Below are 17,907 nucleotides of genomic sequence, written 5' to 3' on the forward strand. Positions count from 1 at the left end.
CATTTTCTCATCGAAAACGTGACGTCATCACGCTCGTGCCGTTTCAGTCAATTTGTGCACGAGGTGAAAAAATGACGAAATCGTTGGGGAACCGTAGAATAGACTCCTTTTTAAACATCAATGGACATATGAATTTTTTTTGTTCAGTGTAAGGAAAAGGCAGTTTGTCTAATCTGCAATGAGACAGATTTTATATATATGTGTATATATAGATATATATGTATATATGTTTGTATGTATGAATGGATGTATGGAGGGGCCAGCCCCTGGTCAAATTTTTTTAACCCAATGTGGCCCCGGGTCATAAAGTTTGGGGACCCCTGGCCTAAGCATTGCTTTGACCGTGTGACCATTGGTTATGAGGATCATTATTGCGGGATGTCGGAATCCGCATGTCCCCCCCCCTCCATAGTGTCATTAAAGCGATTGTTTGCTACAACATAGAAAAGGGGCCTGCAGCACACCTCTCGTAATAAAACACATGGTTTATTATCAATGTGATAGAAATGAAAGCACTGGACAATTCAAAGCATGTCTACCCATCATCAGCACCATGACAACAGCTCTAGAAGAACAGAAAAGAACAAACAGTGGATGAGTCCGTCCCACCTCCAGCCTTTACAAAGATCAAATCACAGAGAAATAGGCCTACTCCGAAATAGCTGGCACCTATTTACACAATCAACCATTTAAATTAATATAAATAAATATATACACGCATAAATTAACCCTTTTCCCCTCCTTGTATCTTCATACCCACAATGCTTTTCCTGCATGGACCCACACACACACACACACACGTTTTTGTTAGCTGCACCTCAGTCTCACAGGATGCCGGCATGGGGAGCAAAATGGATGTAACACATCAACCAGCATGTCCTCGGGGGGGAATGAAAGAAATGTAACGCAGATAAACAATCCTCCTGTGTCTCTGCATGTCTTCCCCCTCGTCCACTCATTTCCGCAGCTTCTCCTCTTTGTCGCCGGCTTTGTTGTCCCCGTGCCGGTTGTTGGAGGGGTTGTTGAGGAACATCTTGTCGAGTCCTTTGAGGGCCTCACTGAGGTAGTTTTGGAGGGCCGTGAGCGCGGCGCAGATGGCGGGCGAGCCGAAGCCGTGCGTGATGAAGGAGAAGTGGGAGAGGCAGCTCTGGATGCCGGGCTCCAGGATGGGGCTGGGCCTTGAGTTGCCCAGGGGAGTCCTGTCCTGGGCCAGCAGGTCTGTGAACTCTTTGCAGAGCTGTCTGCCAGGAGGAGACAACAAAGTGTGTCACACATGAAAGTACTTGCATTCTACCTTTAGGGCGACACTTTGGATGTATCCCCCCATTTTGGTCTTCAATATAATTCTTTTATCTTTATTAGACTCCTGAAGAGCTCCCACCCCACTCTAAGCCCCTGTCTATATTAAGCTGGATAACTCCTTAAACAAATAATTATTTAGCCTACACTGCAAAAACTGAAATGTAAGTAAGATTAAATATCTCAAATAAGGGTGATATTTGCTTATTTTCTGTCTGATAAGATAATTCTTCTCACTAAGCAGATTTTATGTTAGTCTTTTACTTGTTTTAAGTGTTTTGGTCCTAAATGATCTCCGTAAGATATTACAGCTTGTTGCTAAGATTTCATGACCTATGTTGAGTAAAACATGCTTGAAACTAGAATATCAACTGTTTCAAAGCTGTCATCAACACTCACAAGTATAAAACTACTTTTTCAAAGTAATACTTTCTTATTTCAAGCATGAAAAAAAAAAATCATGATTTTGACAAAATTGTGTCTCATATTAAAACAGATGACAGCCAAATGGACTTTGCTGTTTTATTTTAAATGAAACAATAGAAAATACGTACTCTTATAGTAGTACAGTTGGCACAGTACAGTAAACTGACAGTTAATATTTAAACATTTAACATGTGACATTTCAAACCATTTTGAACAGAAATAGTTCATGCACATTCAGATAAATTCTTCAAAATTACAATTTAAAATTTTTTGTCCGGGGGCCAGGCTGTGTATATGCGCACTAATTGACTGAAAGAGCACACACTTGGCGTGATGATGTCATGTTATCGATGGGAAAATGCATTTTTAGACCATATGATTTGCCTGAGCGGCTAGGAGACCCCGAGAGTAACAAGCGGTTGCCTTGTTGCCTTTCCATTAAGAACAATAAACTAGTTTTTAGTGTAAGTTTGTTGGTTTCAAGAAATGTAATGCCGAGCACATATCATCATGTCAAGATAATGGCACTAGCATTTACTTAATTTAAAGAATATTTTTCAACATATTGAGCAAAAAGGTCTCTTTTTTTTCTACAAAGAAAAGTGCACTTGTTATTAGGGAGAATATACTTATTTTAAGGTATTTTTGGGTCCATTGAGGTTAGCTAATTTTACTTGTTTTGGAAAATCTTGACAAGCCAAACTTTCTTGTTCTATTGGCAGATAATTTTGCTTAGTTCAAATAAAATACGCCTAATTTTAGTAATTTTTTTTCTTGTTTTTGAACACTGACTTTTTGCAGTGCAGTTATAAAGCTGGCCGTGGTCTTTCTGACTTCACTTCCTCTCCCAACTCAGTTTGTAAACGATCGATGAGTCCATACAAAGCTAAGAGCCGGAGATTCAAGAAATACATGGCGCACTTACCCGTGTAAAAAATTATCCAAGGAAGGAAACCTTAAACGATGATTTAGTGTGGCTGACACGGGCCTTACACGGCCAGCTTCATAACTGCACTGCAAAAAGTCAGTGTTCAAAAACAAGAAAAAAAATACAAAAATTAGGGGTATTGTACTTGAACTAAGCAAAATTATCTGCCAATAGAACAAGAAAATTTGGCTTGTCAAGACTTTCCAAAACAAGTAAAATTAGCTAACTTCAATGAACCCAAAAATACCTTAAAATAAGTAAATTCTCACTAATAACAAGTGCACTTTTCTTGGTAGAAAAAAAAATTAGACCTTTTTGCTCAATATGTTGAAATATATTCTTAAATAAGTAAATGCTAGTGCGATTATCTTGACATAATGATATGCGCTCGGCATCATGGATTTTTTATTCATGCTTGAAGTAAGAAATTATTACTTTAAAAAAGTAGTTTTATACTTGTGAGTGTTGATGACACAGCTTTGCAACACTTGATATTCTAGTTTCAATATATGTCATATCCAATGTTCCCTCTAATTGTTCATGTGTCTGAGCAAACACAAAAACTCCCTGAGCATTCAGTGGAGCACATGTGAGCAACATCACACGTGGCAATACCAGCAGCACACCTGTCTCAAACCAATCTTTTATAATAACACTCAAATGACAGGAGTCATTTTCATGAGATTATTTTGTAATATTAGTGATTTGGCCCACTTGTAATGAAAATAAAATAAATCTTGTTTTTCATAAGCTATGGATTAGTATTGTACAATACGTCTGGGTGGTGGTCCTGCTTTGGAAATCATTTGTACCCCTTTCAGAGATCACATTTAGTTCCCCTTAAACATTCTCATGTTGCACAATGAAATGTAAGCATAGGATGAAGTGTGCATTCCTGTAACTTTCTCTAGTAACAGCATTCCATGATTAATATCAATAAATTAACATAAAAATAAATGACAGTAGAATAAGCACACGTATGACTAAAGAGTCATAGTGTAACTTTGTGTGGTTTGAGTTGTCCGACTTTTTGTGTGGCCATAAACGCACCAGTGGCTTAGTGGTATGCGTGTTGGTGACAGATGACAAGTTGGTTTTGGCCTGGTTTGTACGGCAGAAAATGACTAGTTTTTCGAGATAGAAGTTACTCATGTTTTTGGTGTGGTTATGGCCGAATATTAACAGTTTTGCTCAATAAAGTGATCGATATAATTCCTGTCCTCGAAGCATCTCGATAGACGTTACAATAATTGAACGGTGTTCAATTGAAAGGTGTTGACGAACACCGTTAGGGCCGCTTGTTGTCACCGTCACTCAGAGTTGCATTGCAAAATTATACAGAATAAATGTTTATTTTTGTTTAGAATTCAGATGGGTTTGATTTGGTGCGCTGCATATATTTGCTGTGCGCAGAGGACGCTTGAGCAGTGCGCAATTGTGAAGGCGCGCACCTTAGAGGGAACGTTGGTCATAACATCTCAGCAACAAGCTGTAATATCTTACTGAGATCATTTCGGACCAAAACCCTTAAAACAAGTAAAACACTCTGAAATCTGCTTAGTGAGAAGAACTATCTTATCAGACAGAAAATAAGCAAATATCACCCTTATTTGAGATATTTAATCTTACTTAGATTTCAGTTTTTGTAGTGTGGTTTTGTAACTCGGAGGTAACCACTGGAAAGATGGAGGCGAGTCATCCAGACATGCCCGTGTTTCTCCTTCTTCTACATGTACAGACGCTTGTGGAAATCACACATGAATACCTTAAGAGAAGGAACCGCGCGATTGCAGCTATTTTGGATACAACACATCTCAGACGGCAACATAGCAAGATAGAGCGACTGTTTTGGATAAGGCCTGGAAGAACGGCAGCCTGGTAAGATATGTTTGTCAATGAGTGTGTTGCGCTAGAGCAATGGCAAGAGAACTTTCCAATGTCCAGGTCAGCTGTGATTCTACTTACCGAAAAATTTTGTCCATTTGTCAGAGGAGAGACAACGAGAATGCGGGCTCCCGTGGATGTGATAAAAAAGGTAGCTTGTGCTTTGTATTACCTGGCCGACGACGGAAGACTACGGAAAACAGCGAATGCATTTGTGTCTTGTCAAACTATTATTACATGACAATATTTTATCACAAACTGAGCAATTACAAGGTTTCTCTCCTGTCTGTGTTCTCATGTGTCTTGTCAAACTATTATTACATGACAATATTTTATCACAAACTGAGCAATTACAAGGTTTCTCTCCTGTCTGTGTTCTCTTGTGTCTTGTCAAACTATTATTACATGACAATATTTTATCACAAACTGAGCAATTACAAGGTTTCTCTCCTGTCTGTGTTCTCATGTGTCTTGTCAAACTATTATTACATGACAGTCTTTTATCACACAGGAGATACAAACAAATTCTTACAAGTGATCCAAAAAAAAAATCACAAATTATTTCCAGTCAAATGTGCAATGCAGCAATCTGCGGATGGCAACATTAAATATAAAAAAGGGTGCGCACAACAAAATGTTTGTTGCCAAAAAGTGTGTTGCTGCTTCTCACATTGGGTCTCAACACTTCTATCAGAATCTTCCCTTTTTTTGAAAAACTTTGTCCATTGGTCGGAGGAGAGACAACGAGAATGCGGGCTCCCGTGGATGTGATAAAAAAGGTAGCTTGTGCTTTGTATTACCTGGCCGACGACGGAAGACTACAGAAAACAGCGAATGCATTTGTGTCTTGTCAAACTATTATTACATGACAATATTTTATCACAAACTGAGCAATTACAAGGTTTCTCTCCTGTCTGTGTTCTCATGTGTCTTGTCAAACTATTATTACATGACAATATTTTATCACAAACTGAGCAATTACAAGGTTTCTCTCCTGTCTGTGTTCTCATGTGTCTTGTCAAACTATTATTACATGACAGTCTTTTATCACACAGGAGATACAAACAAATTCTTACAAGTGATCCAAAAAAAAAATCACAAATTATTTCCAGTCAAATGTGCAATGCAGCAATCTGCGGATGGCAACATTAAATATAAAAAAGGGTGCGCACAACAAAATGTTTGTTGCCAAAAAGTGTGTTGCTGCTTCTCACTTTGGGTCTCAACACTTCTATCAGAATCTTCCCTTTTTTTGAAAAACTTTGTCCATTGGTCGGAGGAGAGACAACGAGAATGCGGGCTCCCGTGGATGTGATAAAAAAAGATAGCTTGTGCTTTGTATTACCTGGCCGTCGAGGGAAGACTACGGAAAACAGCGAGTGCATTTGGACTGGCAAAGCAGACTGTATCAGTTATTGATATCAGAGCTTGATTGTTGTGAAATGTTCTTTAACACATTACTTTCACATGTCCATTAAAGATTTGATTAATTTATGATGGCTCAGGATGGGATTCACTACAATAGAGCCCCACAGCACACTGGATTCCAGTTAATTGAAATACCACAACACTGGATATTGTTCAGATAAGTTACATTCAATTTAAGAACTTGCACACAAAGCAACATTGGAGGTGACTATGACGTGCACGTTTTCCGCGCATACGTACTAGGTCGCGTTGCACCGGCCGACGGAGTGGTGAGGGGGTCTTAAACGACGACATTGTGTATGTGTGGACAAGGATAAGGTTAGGTGGGATATATCCTGTAGTGTAGAAGGGGCCTAAACCTAACATCTCCGCTCCCACATACACACATTAACTTAGGCCTTTTTGGGGGTGTTGGGCTAAAGGCTCCCTAAAGTATCTTTAAACCCCCCCAAATTATTTGGTGTTTTGTTTTAAGTTCTGTTTTTTGGTATTTATTTTACAAAATACTGCAGACAAATTGTATATAAAGTAGTCATACAACCTGTCACTATTCACCTAAATAGGATTATAAACATGTCAAGTTTCCCTTTACATAGTGTAAAGTAGAGATTCATGTAGGATTATCATTAGTGAATAATAATAATTAGAGATGTCCGATAAATGCGTTAAAATGTAATATCGGAAATTATCAGTATCGTTTTTTTTTATTATCGGTATCGTTTTTTTATTTTTATTTTTTTTATTTATATTTTTTGTATTAAATCAACATAAAAAACACAAGATAAACTTACAGTTAGTGCACCAACCCAAAAATCCTCCCTCCCCCATTTACACTCATTCACACAAAAGGGTTGTTTCTTTCTGTTTTTAATATTCTGGTTCCTACATTATATATCAATATATATCAATACAGTCTGCAAGGGATACAGTCCGTAAGCACACATGATTGTGCGTGCTGCTGGTCCACTAATAGTACTAACCTTTAACAGTTAATTTTACTAATTTTCATTAATTACTAGTTTCAATGTAACTGTTTTTATATTGCTTTACTTTCTTTTTTATTCAAGAAAATGTTTTTAATTTATTTATTTTATTGTATTAATTTTTTTTTTAATTATCTTATCTTCACCATACCTGGTTGTCCAAAATAGGCATAACAATGTGTTAATTCCACGACTGTATATATCGGTTGATATCGGTATCGGTTGATATTGGTATCGGTAATTAAAGAGTTGGACAATATCGGAATATCGGATATCGGCAAAAAGCCATTATCGGACATCCCTAATAATAATCATAATTAAAGCTGTCAAAATTAACGAGTTAACTTATGTGATTAATCACAAAAGATTATCGCATTCATCGTGAACACACTTTGAATAATAGTGCAATTTATTTCGACCTACAAGGTCTTTTACTTTTATTTTTTAATGTAATTATTATATATATATATTTTTCAAGCTCTTTTACCTTAACCGCTATACATTCAGTGATCAGATCGATGCATACGTCAAAATGAGTGAGGAGACTCCGACTGGTGTGCTCGCTGGCAAATTTATCTCCAAAAAAAACCAAGTTTTGTGCAAACAAATGCAAATGCATTCAAGTAAAATGTTTAAAAAAAAAAAAAAGTTACTAGATGTTCTGACAATAAACATGCATTTCTGTACAAATATTGTGGTCTTTTCTTAAGCAAATGTTAATTATGCAAGCAAGTAATCACCTGTATTTAATCGTGATTAATCCAAATTCCAAAATTTGATTAATCATGATTAAAAAAATATCATTTGACAGACATAATAATTAGGCGTGTCAAAAAATATTGATTTTCAAATGAATTATTTGTAATCTTATATTTTTTAAGGTTGGTTTTTTTTAATCTATCCATTCTAGCCACTCGGGAAAATCATATTGTTGATGTCGATTATAATATCTGCAGTACAGATTTACTTTACAAAAGATAATTGTGGGATACTTTATTTACCTTACCTTATTTGTATTTGACATTATTAAATGGTTGGGTAAAATTGTTCTTTTTTGTAATGTAGAAATGTATCAGCGCTGTTCATCTATTTTATGGAGGAATGTGGTTAATCACAATGTTATTGAACAAGTATGCATTTTAAATCAAGAATCGATTCTGAATCGAATCATTGCCCCTAAAAATTTAATCAAATCGTGCAGTGCCCAATGATTCACCGACCTAATAGTCATGTATTATTATTTTAATATTATAGAGATGTAACGATAAACAGTATAATGATAAACCGCGGTATTACCGTTTTATTTTAAAATGATCATAAAACTGTGAATGATAACACTTTGATACATTTGAGGACTGTTGACATTGCTCATTTATTGGAGAAGAAAGCTAGCACTATGTAGCTTAAATGCTAACATGAATACAAAAGACAATAAAGGGATCATTATGATTTTTCTACATTTAAACACTTCCCTGTTGTCTACATAACACATAATGGTGGTTGTTTGGTCAAAATTCTGCATAGATTGTTTTGCAGACCATCTTCAAGCCGCTTTCTGACCGTCTCTACAAGATGCGCTATTTTGTGGGTCTTATTTACGTGCCTCCACTTGGACTGCGTCTTCTCCCCGTCAGCCCTGTTGTAGTTTATAGCGCTTCCATAGCGAGTCTACGAACAGATATAGGTTCGAAATATACGCTACTCTATATTAGAAATGGCAACAGCAGAGGATGCATGTGCATGTACGAGCCAGTCTGCCCCACAAAAAGACGATAGAGAAAAATAAGGCGCTTATTGTCTACAGCGTGGACTACAATGGCGACCTCGCGCAAATTACTTTAGTAACGCGTTACTGTAACACCGTTATTTTCGGCGGTAACTAGTAGTCGAACGCGTTATTTTTTATATTCAGTAACTCAGTTACCGTTACTACATGATGCGTTACTGTGTTATTTTATGTTATTTTTTATATAGTATCTGCTAGAAACTGAGAAGATCTGAGTGTGTTTTATTGCTGCAGTGTCATCCTTCTGAATGTTCCTGTGTCACAAGGAAGAGGTGCGCTCTGTGTGTGTGTGTGTGTGTGTGTGTGTGTGTGTGTGTGTGTGTGTGTGTGTGTGTGTGTGTGTGTGTGTGTGTGTGTGTGTGTGTGTGTGTGTGCGTGTGTGTGTGTGGGGGGGCGTGTCTGTGTTTACTAACAAGACATCATGGCGGAGTCGAAGCCGAGTTTCTTAACATGGATATATTCTCACTACTTTTCTTTTGTCGAGCACAAAGAAAACAACATTTTAGGTAAATGTAAGTTGTGTCTTGGATCAAAGATCCTATCTACTGCCCAAAACAGCAATTCAAATCTGCTGAAACACCTACAAAAGCAACATGCTTTGACGAAGCTAGTAAAGAGAGACACACAGCGGCTGGATTTTAACGGAGGGACTGCTAGCCAGGACAACATTGATAGAGCCATTGCAGCGTGTGTGCGAGAAGACATGCAGGCTATTTTTACAGTGGAGTCACTTGCTTTCAGGCAGCTGGACACAGTGGACAGTGAGTACATAAACATGAAAAGCAAGCTAAAGCAAACACTCAAAACTCTGCCTCTGCTCATCATTCATCACTAAAGGTACACACACTCTGTCAATTCTCTTATATACTCTTTCATTCTAGAGTGTTTGATTATCACATCACTCTAAATGTATAGACTATAAAGTTCACAAACATAAAGAGGGATGCTAGTGGGACAGGCCAATCTTTCCTTTTCTCTAAACTAAAACTGGGGAAATGCGTAGTGTTCTGGGCTTCAGTACAGTGTTGATCTCCTGAAGACATGATTTTATTTCACAATTCCTTGAAAGAAAAAAAACGCCTGGTTAGGCTTTGTGTATAGCAGTATGTGTGCTGTATATAGTGACATGACACATGTCATGTGTGCCTTCCTTGGGTGAAGCCAGGTTTACAGCTATGTTGTGACATGTTGTTATTATGCGGTTTGTTACTTATGTATGTTATGTTGCAGCTATTTAAAATAGTTTTGTCAATTTGTTCTGGCCCAAAATAAATTGGTCCTTTGAAACATATCTTTGTCTTTGTGTGTTGTATGTAGAGCACATTGCTTAGCAGAGTTCAGTGATGCAAATGCATGTCAAGTTTATCAACAGATTGTATTATTCCCCAGTGCAATAACAGTACTGAAATGAAGGCTAAAAGGGCATTAATGGGAGCCTTAAAATTACTTAAAATAATTTTTAAAAAAAAGAAGTAACTAAATAGTTACTTTTCACAGTAACACATTACTTTTTGGTGTAAGTAACTGAGTTACTTTTGAAATAAAGTAACTAGTAACTGTAACTAGTTACTGGTTTTTAGTAACTAACCCAACACTGGTCGGAAACAACATGGCACACAATCAGAAATGCAGCCAATATTAGATAATGTGTCATGAGACATGCAAATATAAATTAAATAAACAGAGGACATAAGTAAAAGAAACTAAATGAACTCAAATATACCTACGAACGAGGCATAATGATGCAATATGTACACACAGCTAGCCTAAATAGCATGTTAGCATAGATTATTAGCACTCCATGCAAGTCAATAACATCAACAAAGCTCACCTTTGTGCATTGACGCACAGCATAAAACGTTTGGTGGACAAAATGAGACAAAGGAGTGGAATAAAACACGTCTTTCTGTGGCAGCGTCGGAGAAAGTTGTACGTGTAAACCAACTACGGTGAGTTCAAGGACCGCTAAAATTAGTAGGACAAAACGGCGCTGGCCAAATAATTTCATCAGTGAAGCATAAACACAAACATATTAAACAGTGGGCTTTCTAACAATTAGGACGGTTTGTGTCAAGTTTGTCCTCCTACAGAAACATTATCAAAACAACAAATACATTTTTCCCCCCATCTTTTTCCATTTTTGAAAAAACTCCAGGGAGCCACTAGGGTGGTGCTAAAGAGCCGCATGCTGACCCCTGCTTTAGGACTTATGCAGATCCTGAATACAGAAAAATAGGTACCAATAGGTAATAAAAGTTGATTTTGCAAATTATGTCCCTTTTAAGATCTTTCCCCATTAAAAACCGACATACCCTAATCGGAACTTATGTAAACACATTGCTGTCTGAGCAACTAAGATATTTGTATACATACATACATACAATTGTGCGCATTGAACCTACAAGCTGTGCTCTCTTCGAGTGATCGTTCTCTACTCAAAGCAATATGAACACGGGAAGTGAATTTGCGTGACCTCACATTAACCGGACGTGACGATCCCGACCCTCTCCTTTTTTGTAATCATTAAAGAAACACTAAAACGTTTACAAATTAAAACTGAGGAAGATCAACACTCCAAAGCAAACAATACGACTCTTAAGTAGCCAGAAGAATATTATTGTATAACATGTCCCGTGCTTAAAAATTAGTGACGCCTTTGTTTCGAACTTTAATCAAGGGTCCTTGAACGCACCGCAGTTATGTGCAATGAAATGAAGTGAAACTTAAAACCGACGCTGCCTCAAATAGATTGATCATAATTTACCTTTCTTTCCTTTGTTGGCGACACGTGTTTTTTTTGCACGAATGTGATCTTTTTGTAGAAGTTATGATGTCTATGTTGAGTGAACAGTGAAAGTGTTTTCCCAGGAGGAATTAACCATTTTGAATTTGTGCAAATGCGCGTAGGTTGTGTTGTGTATTCCTAATTTAATTCAAACAAACTTATTATTGAACTTTGACAACAAAATGTATTTTTTCTTAACCTTTAAGACGACATATTTTATAACTGAGGGATTTCGATGGAATAAATACATCTTTAAATCTTTACAAAATCCCAGGCCAAGATCATTTGGCCCCCATAGTGGTTGTGGCCCTAAACGACAAGTGTTTATGCCAAGGGTCGGACATTTGTGTATTGTATTCCCCCCCCACAAAAAAATGTGTAATTCTGACAACAGAAATACACCAAAAAAACAAATCTTGGTTCTCAGGAGGCTATACTTGTATCCTAATTTGTGACAACATTGAGGCAGTTTCATATACTGGTTGTACCTTTCACAGGAAGGCATGTAACTTTTACAGTGAGGGAGCCAAAATTGTTTGTTTTATTTGAAAGTACCACCTTTATTTGCTGTATTTACAAATGATATTTGCCACAGAGAACACCAGTCGGAGTCTTCTCACTCATCTTTGCACTGATGTATGCACTGACCTGATCACTGACCTTCAGGTAGCCATCCACAGTCAAAATAAATTGGGTGATTAATTTGCGTTGATAAATGCTTAATGCGATGATCTTTTGTGATTAATCACGTGTTAACTTGCTAAATGTATTTTATTTTTTTATAATATATAAGATAGCTAGCGATAAGTGCGCTAGCCACCAGCTAGCAATTAGCACGCTAGTTGTCAGCTCGCGATTAGCGCACTAGGTGCCAGCTAGCGATCAACATGCTAGTATCGGTACCGGTATTAGTATAGTACCGCCATATTAGTATAGTACCGCCATATTAGTATAGTACCGCCATACTAATTAATCGTTTTCGGTACTATACCGCCTCTGAAAAATACCAGTCATTGGTGGTTCTACACCTAACATCCACTGTAATGATACCAAGTACAGGAGAGTATGTAGTTGATACTACTATGATTACGTCGATATTTTTTGACATTACAACATTTTCTTTCGTTTTTATAAAATGTATATTATGTTCATAAACTCAGGAAATATGTCCCTGGACACATGAGGACTTTGAATATGACCAATGTATGATCCTGTAACTACTTGGTATCAGATCGATACCCAAATTTGTGGTATCATCCAAAACTAACGTAAAGTATCAAACAACAGAAGAATAAGTGATTATTACATTTTAACAGAAGTGTAGATAGAACATGTTAAAAGAGAAAGTAAGCAGATATTAACAGTAAATGAACGAGTAGATTAATAATTCATTTTCTACCACTTGTCCTTAATAATTTTGACAAAAAAATAGAATGGAAAATGACACAATATGTTACTGCATACATCAGCAGCTAAATTAGGAGCCTTTGTTTACTTACTACTAAAAGACAAGTTGTCTTGTATGTTCACTATTCTATTTAAGGACAAACTTGCAATAAGAAACATATGTTTAATGTACCCTAAGATTTTTTGTTATAATAAAGCCAATAATGCTATTTTTTGTGGTCCCCTTTATTTAAAAAAGTATCGAAATAATTTTGGCATCGGTACCAAAATATTGGTATCGGGACAACACTACGTGCTAGTAACCAGCTAGCGATTAACGCTGCTATACAGTATTATTTAAATATATATTACTGTAAACTGCGGGCGAAAAGCCGCTACTTTTTTCTTACATTTTAAACTCTGCGGCTTATAGATGGTGCGGCTAATTTATGGATTTGTCATCACTGACAGCATATAACACTTTTTTTAATTTTTTTAAACAAGCTAATATACTGGAACGTGTTTTATTGTTCGTGCTATGGCGCCATCTTTTGGACACATTTGCTCACTGCAGGTGGTGCAGTGACCTATTTAGTGCTTCAAAACCGGAAGTAGAATGACCATTTAGTCTTCTAGCTGTTCATAGCGTTTCTACTCGTATGTGTTCATTAATCACTCCAAGCAACATTTGTAAATTTTACAATACAACTAAAATTGTTTATACTTTATACTAAACCGTCTGTCTGTAAGATTATTTTCTTGCAATTTTGTGCGTGCTATCGTAATATAATGACGCTAGCATCGTTAGCGTTAGCTAATATGCTGACATGTTATCGAGTGTCTGTGTAAGTATTATTTACTTACAGCGGCACTCTTTTTGTATTGTTTCAGTTTCACAAATGCCTCACTAAATGAACTAAAACGTCATTGTGGAGTTATTGAGTCTGTTTAGCTGATTGGAGAGCGAGCTTCTGCAGCTAATGGGTCCGTGACACGACTTGTGTTTTGTTTGATCAGCCGTTTTACTGCCGTGTTACAGGCACCGTTTGGAAACAATTAAGGTATATAAATGAAAATTTACAGAATCTTTCTGTGTACATATTAATTTCACAGTGTACAGTATATATCTGTGGCTTATAGTCCGGTGTGGTTAATATATGGAAAAATATTTTTTTCACCTAAATTTGAGTGGGTGCGGCTTGTATCCCAGTGCGCTGTATAGTCCGGAAAATACGGTAGTATTGCACAATAATAAGGTACCTTTCGGACCAGTTCAATTCAAAACATGATTTTAAACAGGATACATATGAAGGAGGTCCCTGCCCCATCTCTAAAGTGTAGGGGTCCTTGGCCTAGAAAACCTTAAAGACCCTTTGTCTACACATTTTTTTTTTAAATAATTTTGTGTATTCCATGTTAGTGTTTCCCCCCTTTCCTCAATTAGCCATCCATCCATTTTCTACCTTTTGTCCCTCTACATTATTATAAAGCCAGCTTGCCCTTTTAAACTTCAACTGCATTTGGATTGGCTACAATACAGTTTGGGGTTACAGCGCCACCTGTTGCATTGGCATGCACTTTACAACTTGCATAGGACTTTTCTGGTGGACATTATTTTGATTATAGCATGGGCACAATGGTTATTACAGGTCATGTTAGAATAACGTTGAGGACAGTGTAGGATAGCATAGGACCAGAAAAGCCTGCTGAGGATGATATAAAACAGAAACTCTGCTGTTTATTTTACAATATTATCCTGAGAACCAACGTTCTCTGTTTGTTTTTGGTCTTTTTTTTGTTAGAGGTACACATTAAAAAAAATAAAAACACAAATCATCAAAACACAAATGTCTACTGCAGAGGACACTATAGTACTATCCGACATTTGTGTTTAGAAAAGTGATGATTCATGAGTGATCTATAAAACAAAAACACTACCCCGGCAGTAATACATTCATATGTGTATTGTTTTGTTGTTGTTCAATAACAACTTAGGCTGAGCGTCTCGCCTCTCGTTAATCGGATTTTGCTGATGTTACGCTTAAGTATAACAGTGCAACACCGCCTGTGTTCTTGTGTTTGTGGATCTCTCCGGAGAGCATTCTTATTGCACTCAAAAACAAAAAAAGAAGGTAAACACAACATGGATTTATAAACTATTTAGTAGAAAATCACAGTAAAAGTTAAGTACTGAGAACAGTGAGTGTTGTTGCAACATATTCAGATGTGTTGCCATTGAAAGGTTACAATTTGCCATGTTTTTAAAGCAGATTGTTAATCGAGCTTTTTATTATAACCCACTGGAGGGAAGTGGGGCGAGGGGGTGATATTTTATGAGCAAAGCGTGGATCATAATTGTTCTTTAATCCTTTGTTTTGTGTGTAGATTTCCATGTGTTCCAAAAAAAGATGTCTTTCTTTCCATTACTTCCTCACATTAAATGTCATTTAGAAGACAATTTACATTTGAGCTGACTATTTATGGAAGCAGATAGTTTTTGCTGAACGTGTAAATATACAGACCCCGTTTCCATATGAGTTGGGAAATTGTGTTGGATGTAAATATAAACGGAATACAATGATTTGCAAATCCTTTTCAACCATGGTTCTCAAATGGGGTACGCCTACCCCTGGGGGTACTTGAAGGTATGCCAAGGGGTACGTGAGATTTTTTTTAAATATTGTAAAAATAGCAACAATTCAAAAATCCTTTATAAATATAAATAAAAACCTATCTTTTTTTTCCAAATAGTTCAAGAAAGACCACTACAATTAGCAATATTTTGCACTGTTATACAATTTAATAAATCAGAAACTGATGACATAGTGCTGTATTTTACTTCTTTATCTCTTTTTTTCAACCAAAAATGCTTTGCTCTGATTAGGGGATACTTGAATTAAAAACAAATTCACAGGGGGTACATCACAGAAAAAAGGTTGAGAACCACTGCTTTAAAGCAGTGGTGTCAAGGCCGGCGGGCCAGATCCGGCCCGCGAATGAATGATCTATGGCCCCCAGGATGATCTTTGATTAGTATTAGAAGCAGCCCGCAGGACACAGCCGCCTGCTGCTGTTTTGCACGCACCAATACTCCATCAGTGTTGGTGCTAGGAATTTTCCAAATGGGGTCCCAGGGACCTCATCAAGTCATAAAAATGGGGCCACACAGTAAATTTTTGGAGTCACACTTTTTTGTAAGCGTTTTGAAAAGAAATGATAAATGTATGCATTGTCTTGTTATATCTCAGTTTATATTGTGTTTTGGAAAAAGGTTGTCATAAACGTTACTTGATACATAAAAAAATATATAAAAGAAAACAGAAATGTTTATGTATATGTACATTTATTCAGTTATAAACATTCATTCACTTTCTTCTTTCCTTCATGGGTCTAAACTTCACCGTATTTTTTTTCTATATTTTTAGTGTAATATTTTCAGAAATAGTTTGCTCAATTTTTGGCCAAAGTAAGACAAAGAAAACAATCTGAAGTTGTCTTTATTTTTTAGTTTTAATGCCATAATTTAAGTAGTCCGGCCCGCGTGTGCACAGGTTTTCCTCCATGTGGCCCCTGAGCTAAAATGAGTTTGACACCCCTGCTTTAAAGGCTATTTCTTTCCCCTAAAAAAAGAAATGGAGCAAAATTTCCATCTATCCTCTTATCCCCTCTCGGGGTTAACGTACAGAAACGAACCAACACTTTATTAAAAATGCTCTAACTATAATTTCACAATAACGCGATTTCAGTTTTTTTTTTTTTATTAAATAAGCAATAGGTTTTTTTGTGTGTGTCAAATTTGACATTCTCAATAGGCCCTGTTCAACTTCAGCAAATCATCCTCTGGTTTTGGGTTCAATTTATATTCAAGGGATCTCATAGCTTCCCCCCTCCACACACACACATACACACACACACACACACACACACACACTCTGCACGAGGCCTAAGGGCAGCATTGCAGCAAATGAGTGACAGGCTGTGCAGGCCCGAGCCCAGCTGGGGTTAGTTGAGTAGAGAGGAGAAGTCTCCACCCGGGGCTACACTTAAGGCTCTCGCTGTTGTTTTCTGGCGACTTGAAACACTTCGCTGATAAATAATGAATTTCTAAGAGGCACCGCCGACACAGAATAGTGGAACAGGTTCAAATCTGAGCATCAAACATGCACAGTCTGGGGAACACATTGGCGATACCGACTATTTCGTAACTGGAATTTACTTGAGAACCACCTTTTTTTTTTTTTTCTGACATTTTTGCAAATGTCTTGATCTTATCAAAAAAATAGTCCTTTACAAACATTGTCCTGTGTAGTTGACATATTTCTCGTCAAAGTTACACGTTTTTGATAAAAACATATTAAAAAAAATAAGCACCTTTTTTGCACAACCACACTGTCAAAAAATTGTAAAATCACAGCAAAATACTGGCTAATAATTTCATTACTTCCACAGTAACATTTACAGTAATTTACTGTAACTGCACAGCTGTTATTTTACGATTAATTGCAATAAAGTCACACCACAATGCTGTAACTTGTTAAATATCTTATTATAGTTGCTTACTCTCTCATTTAAACAGTATATCACCACCTCGTCTACAGAACCCCTTAAGAGACGATGAATACAGTCATTTGTTGATATTACAGAGGACTATTTTACTGTGAAATAACGTTAGTATTTCAACGTTAGTAGAAGATGTTGTGCACATTTAGCCCGTAAGGCAAATATTAAATTATGAATCAAATGTGATGCTTTTTTTTTTTTAATCAGGGATGTTCCGATCAGGGCTGCCGATTCTGATATCGATCATCCCTGAGTGAAATTGGCCGATACCAATACCAATCACATGTATTAACTGTACATTTGTGTGTGTATTTATGGTGAGTGCTATTGTCAGTTTAACAATATCAACACAATATTTACACAAGCTTGTAAATGTGAATGTCCCCCAGTGATAATAGTACTTGATAGTTGATACACAAAGAAATGCAGTTTATGTGCCGTT

The 17,907-nt window shown here is 36.8% G+C and overlaps 1 protein-coding gene across 3 annotated transcripts in view; it reads right to left on the reverse strand.

Moving 5' to 3' along the window:
* Positions 1-477: 477 nt before the first annotated feature.
* The window catches only part of tfap2b (transcription factor AP-2 beta), a 31,781-nt gene continuing 14,351 nt past the window's right edge, over positions 478-17,907 (reverse strand). For all 3 annotated transcript variants that reach the window (XM_061987192.1, XM_061987190.1, XM_061987191.2), the window contains one exon: positions 478-1,241. In XM_061987192.1, coding sequence (XP_061843176.1) covers positions 956-1,241 — 286 coding nt within the window. In that variant the 3' untranslated portion in view covers positions 478-955. The remainder of the gene's footprint in view (positions 1,242-17,907) is intronic.

The sequence above is a fragment of the Nerophis lumbriciformis genome, linkage group LG26 (assembly GCF_033978685.3).
Source record: "Nerophis lumbriciformis linkage group LG26, RoL_Nlum_v2.1, whole genome shotgun sequence".
Lineage (NCBI taxonomy): Eukaryota > Metazoa > Chordata > Actinopteri > Syngnathiformes > Syngnathidae > Nerophis > Nerophis lumbriciformis.